This window comes from Vigna umbellata, chromosome 4, assembly GCF_029865625.1.
Source record: "Vigna umbellata cultivar VRB3 chromosome 4, Vumbellata_1.0, whole genome shotgun sequence".
Lineage (NCBI taxonomy): Eukaryota > Viridiplantae > Streptophyta > Magnoliopsida > Fabales > Fabaceae > Vigna > Vigna umbellata.
Window position 1 is genome coordinate 18,586,418 of NC_142168.1, and position 13,490 is coordinate 18,599,907.

General features: G+C 34.2%; 1 protein-coding gene across 1 annotated transcript; it reads left to right on the plus strand.

The window, feature by feature from the left end:
• The first annotated feature begins 11,731 nt into the window (after positions 1 to 11,731).
• LOC148199436 (receptor-like protein EIX2) lies at positions 11,732 to 12,784 on the plus strand. The gene has a single exon (XM_088112662.1). The coding sequence runs from the start codon at positions 11,732 to 11,734 to the stop codon at positions 12,782 to 12,784; it is 1,053 nt and encodes a 350-aa protein (XP_087968788.1).
• The last annotated feature ends 706 nt before the right edge of the window (positions 12,785 to 13,490 follow it).

Genomic DNA, 13,490 nt, shown 5'->3' on the forward strand with positions numbered 1-13,490 from the left:
CCACCACCTTCCTCAGCTCAGAACACTGCAAAACGCTACAAGAAGAAAGGTTCCACCACTGATGCCTAATCGAAAACAATAACAGGGAAAGAAAATGAGATGGGAGAATGGGAGACTTCACCTATAATGGAAGACTGGGGAAGAATCGTATCCCAGTTATGGTTAGGGTGGGAAGAAGTCTGCACACGCCACACAGTCAGTTCGTCTGAGGGAGGAAGGGCACAGAATCTCAGTATTGGGGAAGAAGGGGTTTTCGCGAAATGAGGGGAGGGAAATGTGTCACTTTCTAATTTCATATACATCATTCACTTACCCACGGTCATAGGCCTTCGGTAATCACTCCTGTCCATTACAGACGGCCAATACCCTTCGGTAAAGTGATACTACACAAGCCTTCGGAAAATCCTTCGGTAAACTACATTTACCGAAGGCCACAAAGTCCTTCGGTAATTTGCCGTCGGAAATAAATATTTTTCCAGTAGTGCGCCATGACCTTCGGTAATACTCTAAATGGCCTTCGGTAATACACTTTTACCGAAGGCCTTGAGGCCGTCTGTAAATACCCTTCGGTAAAACACCAATTTCTTGTAGTGGATTATTGCAAAAGAAAACGTTGGATTGCAACGGTCAAAACTTTAATTGCCAACAACGTTCATATTCATTTTATTAAGTGCTCCAACAGTAAAATATTTAATGGCTTTTATTGTCTTTTATTGATTTTATTCTTTTTTAACTCTATAAATAGAGAGTTTTTCCCTCATTCCAAAAACACACCAAAAGCAGTCTTCTCTCCTTCTCCTTTCTTCTTTTCCACTTCTAAAATTACTTTGGGTTTATTCTTATACTCTGTTTAGAGTTCCTTGCTAGTTCTGAGATCCTCAAAAATTCTGAGAAGTTCTTGTTGTATCCTGAGGGGCTTGCGCAATACATCGCGGATAAGTCCTTAAGGACAGTGATCTACACGCCTTAGGAAATTACGGTTTGAGTTTTGGTCAGTATTTTTACTACACCTTTCACGTCGAATTCGAGATCAATGTCACATCGGGAGACGTTAAATTGGCGTCGAACATAGAACAATTCGACGTTAATCAATTTAACGTCGAATTTTGTCAATATTCGATGCTAATCATTTTTTTTAATTAAGTGTGATCCTTTTTTACAACCCTACGAGACCTGAAAAGTAGAAAATAACAATTTCAGTTTTTGATATTTTATAAAGCATGAACTATGAACGTGTAATGAGTATCAACAACAAACAATAATAACAAACAATAACAAACAACAAACAAGTTCAATCAAATAACAACAACAAACAAGTTCAACCAAACAAAAACAACAAACAAGTTAAAAAAAAACAAGTTCAACAAATAAGTTCTTCAAAACGAAAACGAAAACTAACCTTCAAAAGTGGGTTCGTTGAAATAAAGTATTGCCACCCGTGAGAGAGAAATCAGAATGCGTCTATGAAGGACAAGACCACTAAAATAATCGGTCAAAACAAACGGAAATCATACTTAAAGTAGTTAATTAACATGCATTTGTAACAAATGAAAGAAATATTATATGTGATGGTCATCAAACTTCGTTCTAGAAAAGTTTGAGCAGAGAAGAAGGTATCGTGCCCTAAGATAAAATGAATGAATTTTCAATCTCCTACTTAAGTTTTTATTGAACTCACTAACTTTTAAACGTCTAATGCGGGGGCATTTGACATTTTATATCTTTTTGACGTCTAATTCTAGGGAATTCGACGTCATACGTAAATACATTTTCACCTTCGCACTAAACATTTTCGCAAAATTTATCCAATATAACAAATTGACGTCGAATTGTAATTCTTAACGACATCTAATAATTGCATTTATTTACAAAAATTCCACCAATAATTTTTAACGTTGGTTATTCAGTGGTTGGACGTTGAACGCGTGACGTCATACGCTGTTTTTGCACTAGTGTTCATTTCAAAGACCTGGGCATGATTTGTTTCAATTGGCTTACACAAGGAAAAGTCTTGATAGGAACTAAAAACGTCCAAGGATGGAAAACAATACCTGTGTGTGGGGAAAGGAAAGAAAAGTCTAAGGGTGTGGGAAAAGAAAAAAAGAACACGTTTATGGAAGGAGAAAAATAGAAGGTTACGTTTTTGTTAACTAGAAGGGATCACTTGCATTGTTAAAAAAATCATATACTATATTGGATTGAGTATTCTGACTTTAAAAAAACCTATACATACCTCAGTAATTAACAGACTAAATAAAATACGAGAATTATACTCTTAATACTAGAACACCAAATTATAATATCACAATAATAAATTTTTACTAACTGAACTATACATCACTTGTGAAAGAATGAAAATATCTATAATAATATTTTTGGATCTCACAACATGTCACTTTAGGAATGGAGAAGATTCTCATTAGGTAGTTGATACAAGAAGGCCTAGCACCATTGGACCTATCACAAGAGGGATGAATATTCTCCCCAAGGTCAAGTACTAGTTGCTATCTTTGGATGGAAAATTGGAGAACAAGAAGATATTCCAAATCTGCCAAAACATGGAGAAGGGTAAAATAGACATTTCTATACAAGAAGGGGTGTGCTTATCCTTCTATGGGGTGGCATTAGTAATTGTTTTCCTCATGTAAACTCATTTCTCACGTGTTTCATAAGGCTTTCCAGAAGCCACACATTTAGCACATGGTTAGCATTTCAGATCTAGAAAAAAACGTGTAAAAGGCTTGCTTAAGCTTTGAGATTGATCTATAAAATCTCAATAGCAAAGCTTGTAGCTCACTTTTGAATATATTGAGTTTTACTATGCTGAAGCATTTTTCCAGCAACCAGAACTCTGCCAAAAGTCACCTCTTATTGAGCTTTCCTTCTCCTTCTAGCTTCCTTCCATTGAAGGCCTTCTGAGTTAGATAATCCACTCACCATAGAGCTCTTCCTCCATCTCTGCCTCCACTGAATTCACTATGCCACTGTTGTTAAAAACACACTTCATTCCGCTGCCAGCTGCCTCTCGGGAGCCATCTTCAACACTGCTCATGATCCAATTCTTCATTTCCCTGCCTTCATCCCACACCTCTGCTGGAGCAACTTCATCAAGTGGTATTCAGAGCCTTAGTTCTGCATCACGCTCCAGCTGAGTATCTGTTTTCATTGCTGCATTCTGTCAACATTTCCATTCTTGTTTTCTGTTTTCTGTTGTACTGTTACATTGTTTTCACAGTTCCAGTAGATTTCAATTGAGAAATTTGTTGTTTCCAGCTTTTAATTGCTTTATTGTTCATCATTTTAATCGTTCAATTCTTTGCTTTGAGTCTTTTAATTTAGAAATCTAATTCTGTCATGTCTAGTACTGTGTTTTGGTTTATTTTGTCAAAATTCTGAGTTGAAACTGGTTTGGTATAAATCTGTTGTGTTTGACTGGATTTTCAATAGAAGCACATCGGATGAGCAATGATTAAAGAGCTCAGTGCATCTTGAAGTCCATCACAGTGCAGTGCCAATGGATGCCTATCCAATTCTGTGTTAAATCTGGTTTTTCATGTGTTTTTTCTCTGAAACTGCACCTGTGTTTTTCTCTGAAACTGCACTGTATGGAAACATCATTCTTGGCTGTGTGCTGAATTTGCTGTATGTGCAAACCATACGAACATCATTAAAACTGGATGCACCATTCTGCAGAATCTGGAAATCCTTGTGTAAGCAGCTTGACCAAACTGCAATCATCATTGTTTGAGTCATTTTTTTCTGATTTTGAATCTGTCCAGATTAGAACTCATATTTGGATATCTTTTCAGTCATTCCTAGAGTCTTGTTTAAGTTTGATTTGCTGTCCTAGAGTCATTTTAATTGATTACATATCAGTTTGATTCTTTTGCTAAAAATTGGATGGTGAATTGGCCAAATTTGGTGTGAAAGAGCAACTGCAATAGTCAAATTTTGATTTAAAGGCATTTAGCCTCTGCTGGCAACTTGCACAAGTCATATTTGGTAAAACAAATTTGCTCAAATCATAAAATTAAGAGTCCAAATTTGTTTGTGCAAAATGACCATTCAAACCATCAAATTTTAAGCATCTTTTCTGGTATAGTTGCAGAATTTTAATTTGAAAGCTTGATTGTGATTACTGCATCAAATTTAGTTCAGAGTTGGTAGCAAAAGCTTGGTTCAATTGAATTAAAAGAAGTGCACAATTCAAATCTTACCATACACTGCATTGTAAAAAGCTGTGTGAACCAGTGCCAAGCAAAATTTAAAATCTGATGCACATTTTTTTTTAGCTTTCTTCTAGGCATTTTATCAAACACTTTGCCTAGTTTACATTTGGTTTCGAAATTGATCAAAGCTGCAACTTATCTTTGTTTCTTGCTTTTCAAATCTACTCTAGATCCTTTCCTAAGTTCATTTTGAGTGCCACCATTCATTGGAAACCGATTAATTGATTGATTTAAGTTGTTTGAAAATCCTGCACATAAGTTGTTTGATAAAACTACAGTTGTGCATTCTGGTTTAACAGTTTCTAGCAGCAGCAGTGTTGATTTTCTGGCTTAATAATTTATTATTAGTGGTCTGTATGAGCTCTTTGTTGGGTGCAGAATTATCTCAGGTGGTCCTACAACACTGGTAGCATCTTAGGGAGTGGATTGGAGCAAGGAAAGATCAACCTTGAGGCTGATTTTTTTGGTGCAGCAGAACCAAATTCTTCACTGGTCTGCATCAAACTGGTTGCTGCAACAGCAGCATAATTCACTTGCAGCTGAGAGAATTGCATGAATCCAAGCTGATTCATTACTTGTTTGAGAGCAACCAAAGCTGCCACATTCAACCACATCCTTGTTTTCCCAAATTTTGTTGTTTTCCCTTATATTTTTGGTGTTTACTTTCTTTTTCAATTTTGTAAGTTGGCCATTTCAAGCAAGTGAAGTGGAAGAGCTCATAAGTGTTCTTCCCTCAATTGCTAACTTGACTGAAAGTCTCATCACTTTAAAATTGGTAGACGGTGAGTGTGTCTTAGATCCAAAGTCTAAGCCTCACCTAGGAGACCTCACTTTAATTGCTTTTCCCATTCTCGCCTATATAGCATATATCTTGTGCGAATAGGAAGCTCTCTTAGGGGTCCGAATTTAGAGTTTAGGTTGTGTCCTTTGATTTTAAAAGTGATTTTAGTTTAAAGGGTAACTAGTAGTAACCTAAGACATTTCTGGCAAGGCAAGACTTGGTACTTAAGCAGTCTTCATGACTCACCTCTCTTACCTGGGACTTGTCTAAGTGTGAAGCTTGTATATCTTTTACACTAGAAAAACTTTTAGAAACAAAGATGTCTGGTTATTCATATAGGTCTTCTAGGAATTTTAATTTTGATAAGCAACTTACTTACAAAGGCATCAAAAGAGAACATGATAAAGCTAGAAGGAAGTCTTGTTCATCTTATGAATTTGATAGGATTGAAGATGATTTGTATAAACAAGCTAGTGAAAACATTCCATTCTTTGGTGATGATATTGGTGCATTAACATACCTAGCTTGGGAAAAGGAAATTAATGACATGCATTCATTCATGGTGAGAAAAAGTAAATATGAATCCTTCTATTCTAGAGAGAATGAATCTTATATTCTTAGTCTTTACACTTCTAGTTTTAAAAAGCATGCAAGAGAATGGTGGGATGATAGGCAATATCATGTTAAGATAGGTAGAAAATATCCCATTCATGATTGGAATGAATTGAAAGCTTGTATGAGAAGAAAGTTTGTGCCTCGAGAAATTGAAAGAAACTTAGAACTTATGAGAGAGCTTATTAGAAAAGGTGAGTCATTCATTCAAAATATAAGTGGGTTCTCTCGTAGGGAAAGTGAGTTTCTAGAAAAACTTAAGAGGCTATGGGAAGAGACAAGCAAACATAGAATTGAGAGATTAAAAAGAGAAAAACAAAAGCAAGAAGTAAGAGAGAAAAGAGAAAAAGAGAGAAGAGAAAAAGAAATAAAAGAAGAGGAAGAACGAAATAGAAGAAAAGAGGAAGAAAGAGAGAGAAGAGAAGAAGAGAAAAGAAGAGAGCAAGAGAGAAGAGAAGAAGAAGAAAACAAGAGAAGAAAAGAGAAAGAAAGAGATAGAAGAGACGAGGAAGAAAGAGAAAGAAGAGAAGAAGAGAAAAGAAGAGAGAAAGAGAGAAAAGAAGCACAAAGAAGAGAAAAGGAAGAAGTTGAAAGAATAGCAATGGAAGAAAAGAAAAAGCAACTAAGGACAACATCTCCTCCTACCCTAGAAGCTAGATTCTTAAGGGGAGGTTTTCTATTCTCTCACTTTTCTCCATTTATATTTGAATTTCCCAAATTTCACTTTTCTTTCAAAGAATTTGCCACTCAATCTTTAAAATTGTTATCACTTTCAACACATGCAAAGTCACAACTTGGGTTATGGTTACCTTTATGGTTACCAATAACTCAAGATACAAATAAAATTTCAAATGAAGAAAGGTTTCTTTATTATATTAAAATTAAAAATTTCAAAATTAGGAAACCTTTTTCTACACATATTCTTTTATATATCTTATTGGGTCAAAGAAAACTAATTAGAGATATGTTTGATGCTTATTGCAGATGGATATTTGACCCAGGAGGAACCCTTGTGAAGCCAACAAAAATAAGTCTTCAGAAGCACCATCAGATTTGAGGACAAATCCTTTCCAAGGGGGAGAGGATGATACAAGAAGGCCTAGCACCATTGGACCTATCACAAGAGGGATGAATATTCTCCCCAAGGTCAAGTACTAGTTGCTATCTTTGGATGGAAAATTGGAGAACAAGAAGATATTCCAAATCTGCCAAAACATGGAGAAGGGTAAAATAGACATTTCTATACAAGAAGGGGTGTGCTTATCCTTCTATGGGGTGGCATTAGTAATTGTTTTCCTCATGTAAACTCATTTCTCACGTGTTTCATAAGGCTTTCCAGAAGCCACACATTTAGCACATGGTTAGCATTTCAGATCTAGAAAAAAACGTGTAAAAGGCTTGCTTAAGCTTTGAGATTGATCTATAAAATCTCAATAGCAAAGCTTGTAGCTCACTTTTGAATATATTGAGTTTTACTATGCTGAAGCATTTTTCCAGCAACCAGAACTCTGCCAAAAGTCACCTCTTATTGAGCTTTCCTTCTCCTTCTAGCTTCCTTCCATTGAAGGCCTTCTGAGTTAGATAATCCACTCACCATAGAGCTCTTCCTCCATCTCTGCCTCCACTGAATTCACTATGCCACTGCTGTTAAAAACACACTTCATTCCGCTGCCAGCTGCCTCTCGGGAGCCATCTTCAACACTGCTCATGATCCAATTCTTCATTTCCCTGCCTTCATCCCACACCTCTGCTGGAGCAACTTCATCAGTAGTGGTCACATGTCCCCCTCTCATTGGAGAGGATTTTTGCCACTTGTCCTTCTCCTAATGAAGAGGATTTTCTCCTTGTTCTCCAAGCTAACCAAGGTGAATCTTTTAGGTTTAGGTTTCTGCCTATTTTGAGACACTTTAGTCTATAAATACAGGTATCTCTCCTTCATGTAGTTACCTTTGAAATAGAGTATTGTTATGTTACCAAATTTGAGCCATACTATTCTTGTTAGGTCATCTTAAACTAGAGCAACCCAAATGGCCTCCTCTAGCCACCTTCCTGCAAGAGTTGACTCAACCTCTCTTAGAGAACCACCAAACACACCATCCAACACCATAAAATTATCCATGGCCGAGACACTTAGCTACACTCCCACCATCACCATTTTCGCCTCCTTCATTTATGAGCACTTCCATGGAATTTTCCTTCTAGATTTGGTTAGCTAGAAGATTTCCATCACAACTTGAATCTTTAGATTGACTTGAATCAACTTTCATCTTAAGGTGACTAAGCTCAACTTTAGTCTTATTAGACGTTAATTCATAAAAAAGAAACTCGACTTAAGCTAGGCTTATTTGTAACTTGAGCTCTTCAAATAATTATTTAACCAAATACTAAAAGATTAAATGATTAAAGAATGAAATAAGCAGTTTCATTAGTATAATCTACTCTCTTTCACTTACAAATATAATGTGATCTTTCTGCCTTACTCATATAGTCTACCACACTCGCCTACACTTATCACATCTAATGCATTTTTTTACTGTCCTCATTCACACCTTTCGTTTGATTGTTAACAAGTTTTTAAATTCCGAATAAAAGGGGGAAATAGGTGTTCAAGAATGCTTTTCTGGTTAAGGGTAATGGAGTTATTCTATGATAATAATGTTAATGAATAATAAAATATAAAATATAGGTGACTTAACTACCATATGTTTTTATTTTAGCCATTCTTAATTTTTTATTGGATTTATGATAAATTACTTTTACATTTTATATTTTAAAAAAAATATGTATATTGACAAAGAATAAAAGAATAGATTTATTTTTTTAAAATGATAAAAGAACTACTCGTAAAGATAAAAACAAAAGAGATTCAAATTTTTCACATATTTTGATTGAAGCATGATACTAATAATCAAATTCTTCAATTAGAAAACTATTTCTTAATGTTCAAAAATTACATACGAAGAGTAAATATAAAAGCACCCAATAAGTTATAGAGATGAAAATAGAACGGCTTATGTAAAATATATAAATTTTGAATATATTATTTTCACTCTCTCAGAATTATTGGTCACATTTTGCCATGAAAAGTGTATATTTGATTGTATTGTATTTCAAACACATTTACCTTTATCAAAATTTAAGAAATTGTATGTTAGTTTTTAGACTGAAATTAGATAATTTATTCTTAAATATGAGAAAAGAAAATAGAAATTCAAATTTGATAATAGTTGTAAATAAAAACCTAGAGCATATTATTTAACATTTTTATTATTAAATGTTTAAAAAATTTAAAATAATAAAAATTATAAATCATAAAATTAATTTTTGGATATATACAGTATACTTTTCATAGAAAAATAATAATTAAATTTAATTTGTCTGAAGTCATTTTCAGTTCAATTTAGATAAATTACTTTTTGTTTCTTTATAGGTTTTATAATGTCAGTTCAACGTAATTCATTTTAGAGGTTGAAAAAGTAAGCATCTTACACACTTGAAAAGAAGAAAATGATCTTGATGAGAAAATGAAAATTAATGAACCATGAATATTGTCACACAAATTAAGTGAAAAAAGGAAAAAATAATTTAGAGACAAAATTCTCAACTTGCACAGTTTAAAAAACCTTATCAAGCACTATATTGACAATTGTTCGGCTGGTGTACAGCTTTTTCCTCATTCAAATTTTAAAGATAGGAAAAAGAAAAGGTTTCCAACTACAAAGTTCCAATTTTACCTAATTGCACGTATTTTGTTTTGCTTTAATTCTTTGATTTTAGCTTCTATTTAGATGTTCTTGTAAAATTTAGTGTGTGTAAAAATGTGATCATAAACTATTTTTAGAATTTTTGTTAGTTGTAATTTTTATAGATTTTTAACTTTGATTAATAATAAAACACAACTGGGATTTGCAGTGCCCATTTCATTTATTGATATATAGGTGCTGTGGAAATTTAGATTTTGTGATGCAGTTTAATAGTTTCGACAAGCACATTAGACATATAAGTCTTTTCATGTAAGTAGCATACTTGAGAAGAACTGAGAGTAAGTAAACCAGGTGGAGGGAGCATATAAGTCTTTTCATGTAATTTCCCATAAAGAAAAGCATTATTGCTGTCTAGTTGTTGGAAGCATTCTGCAGAATAAGACACGAAAGCATAATTAAAATAAGTTGCAATTGAGGGTATGAATAATTTGTGAACCGAAATTAATTTACACGAAATTCTGCTACGTAGAGAATGTCATAAAAAAATCAAAGATTCAAATGATAGAACAATACTATCTTGATCTCTCACAAATACGCTATCTGGATATTGGGGATAATTATATTTCGGGACAGATTCCTGTTCAGATTGGGAATCTCAAACACTTACACTATCTTGATCTTGGAGGATTTTATCTTTCCGGACAAATTCCTATTCAAATTGGAAATCTTAGAAAGCTACAATATCTGAGTATTGGAAGTAACAATTTTATATACAGAAGGCGTATGGAAAACTATATTTCAAATTCCCTTTCTGGAGCAATCCCTTTTCGCATAGGGAATCTTCCACTATTGCATACTCTTCGACTAGGTGGAAATTTTGACATGAAATCTAAGGATGCAAAATGGTTGTCAACTCTCCATTCCTTAAGCATTCTTGAGCTGAGTTCAATGCATAGTCTTAGTTCCTCTCACCAGTGGCTACAAAGTATTAGTAAGCTCATTCCAAACTTAACAGAGCTGAGGCTAGTTGACTGTAATCTTTTCGATAATGATATTCAATCTTTGTTCTTTTCTCATTCCTCTAACTTTTCCACTTCTCTTACCGTTCTAGATCTATCTTCTAACATCTTGACATCATCAACACTTCAACTCTTGTTTAACTTTGGCCTTCATCTTCGAGAAGTGTATCTTTCTCACAATAATATAGCCTTATCACCTTCTCCATGTCTAAATTTTCCATCTCTTAAGATCCTCGACCTCTCTTACAGTAATCTTGAGTCATCAATGTTTCTGGTTAATTTGAATATTAGCTCCAAACTACAAAAGCTTCACCTTGTAAACTGCAGTATTATAGATAGAACTTTCCTGGTTCCTTCTACAATGAATGTTTTTTCTTCTCTTGTATACCTTGATCTCTCCGATAACTTATTAAAAGCATGCTCTATATTTCACTGGCTCTCTAACTTCACTACCAATCTTCGCACCCTTTACCTTGGTTATAATTTGTTGGAAGGTCCCATTCCAAATGAATTTGGGAAAGCGATGAACTCTCTTGAATATCTTTTTCTCTCAAATAACAAACTACAAGGCAAGATTCCTTCTTTCTTTGGTAGCATGTGCAGATTACAGAGATTAGACCTTTCAAATAATAAGTTGAATGGCAAATTTCCAAGCTTCATTCGTAATTCTTCCAGATGCAGCAGACACATAATTCGGCAATTGAGCTTATCTTATAACCAAATTACTGGCAAGATACCCGAGAGCCTCAAACTGCTATCTGAGTTGGAGATTTTATCATTGGAGGGGAATTCTTTAGAGGGTGATGTCACTGAATCTCATATCTCTAATTTGTCCAAATTGTATTTCTTATCCTTGTCACACAACTCATTGTCTCTAAAATTTCTGTCTAGTTGGGTTCCCCCGTTTCAATTAAGTTATTTGGATATATAGCATCCTGCAAGCTAGGTCCGAGTTTTCCTAGTTGGCTCAAGACTCAAAATTCCTTAATCCAAGTAGATATATCTGATAATGGACTAAATGATTTTGTGCCAGAATGGTTTTGGAACAAGTTGCAAATTATGTACGAGTTGAATATGTCTCACAACAATCTCATTGATTCAATTCCTGACATGAAATTACAGCTTCCTTTAAGACCATCTATAAATTTAAATTCAAAAAATTTTGAGTGAAAAGTGTCATCGTTTTTGCTACAAGCTTCCGAGCTGTTACTCTCTGCAAATAAGTTTTCAGATTTCTCATGTGGAAACGTCACAGCTGCATTGGCGACTTTAGATTTATCAGATAATCAAATAAAGGGGCAACTTCCAGATTGTTGGAAATCTGTAGACCAATTATTGTTCCTTGATTTAAGCAACAATGAATTGTCAGGGAACATTCCTATCTCCATGGGCTCCCTCGTCAAATTGGAAGCTTTAGTTTTACGAAATAATAGTTTAATGGGTGAATTGCCTTCCTCGCTGAAGAATTGCAACCATTTAATTATGTTGGATGTGAGTGAGAATGTGTTGTCTGGACCAATACCATCATGGATTGGAGAAAGCATGCAACAATTACAAATCTTGATCATGCGAGAGAATCACTTATCTGGAAATCTTCCCCTTCGTCTATGTCATTTAAAGCGTATTCAATTATTGGATCTTTCTAACAATAAATTGTCAAAAGGAATTCCAGCTTGCTTCAATAATTTTACTGCATTTTCTGAAAAGAGCATCAACATAACTGAAGCAGAACGTCGTGTTCATTGGTATAATGGAACCTACTATGAAATTTATAATTTTTTTGGTGGCAATGATTATAACTTTCATATAACGTGGATGTGGAAAGGCGTTGAACGCAGCTTCACACGTCCTGAATTGTTTCTTCAGAGCATTGATCTCTCATGTAACAATTTAATAGGTGAAATGCCGAAAGAGATTACATACATGCTCGGTCTAGTTTCTTTGAATTTATCAAAAAACAATTTGAGTGGAGAAATTCCTTTTGAGATAGGAAACCTAAGTTCGCTTGAATCGCTTGACTTGTCAAGAAATAAATTCTATGGGAGAATTCCTTCGTCTCTTTCCCAAATGGATTTTCTCCAAAAATTAGACTTGTCACACAATTCTCTTTCGGGAAGAATCCCATTGGGAAAACACTTGGATACATTTGATGCCTCTTGTTTTGAAGGAAATACTGATCTTTGTGGGAAACCACTTGAAAAAAGTTGTCATGAAGATGAGACAGTGATAAAGTCTAAAGGAGGAGACGTCCATGATGAAGATGATAATTCGGTTTTCTATGGAGCATTATACATGAGCTTGGGACTAGGATTCTTCACAGCCTTTTGGGGGTTATTAGGGTCATTACTACTTTTGCAACCATGGAGAATTGCTTACTTGACTTTATTGAATAGACTGATACACTATTTACTTGAAATGGTTGTATTGAATATAGCATAGTGCCAAAGATGACTCAGACTAATAGGTACATAATTCTACTAACTTCTTTCTTTGAATTTTATAATACTTATTTCTCTCTTCAGTTAAGTAAATCAGTAACTATGTTTATATTGAAATTCAGAATGCCTTGCTAAAAACAAATGTACATATTAGCTTGGCATGAACGAAATTGTTATTAAGTTTAATTATTTTAATTATTTATCCTTGCTAATAATACCACCAAAAGAGTACTTTAATTGTATGTCTCTCTCGGCTACATAGATGTTTTCATCAATGTTGTTAAACATTGATAATATCCTATGCTCTTATTCTGGATTTACTAATGGGATTTTCTTTTTCCATAAATGATATCTTTGGATGGTGTAAAGAAATTATTGATAGTTCGATCTGTTTTGAGAAATTTTCTTGTTTTCAAATGACCATTTTCAAAGTTTACAAATGTAGTGTAATGGGTTCAAATAATTTACTTTACCACTAAATTCTGGTCTCCGAATTATTTTCCATCATTAATGTTTGTTGTACAAATTTTAGCACAAAATTTGCAGTTTATAGCGATTTGCTTCATTTAGTATATCACTAATACTTGTTTCCAAAAAAAGTTCCATCATTTTACTAACTTCTGTCATAAATTTTGGCACAAAATTTGCAGTTTAATGATTTGCTTCAAGACTCCATTATGAGATTAAGGCATTACAGGTTGTTGGCA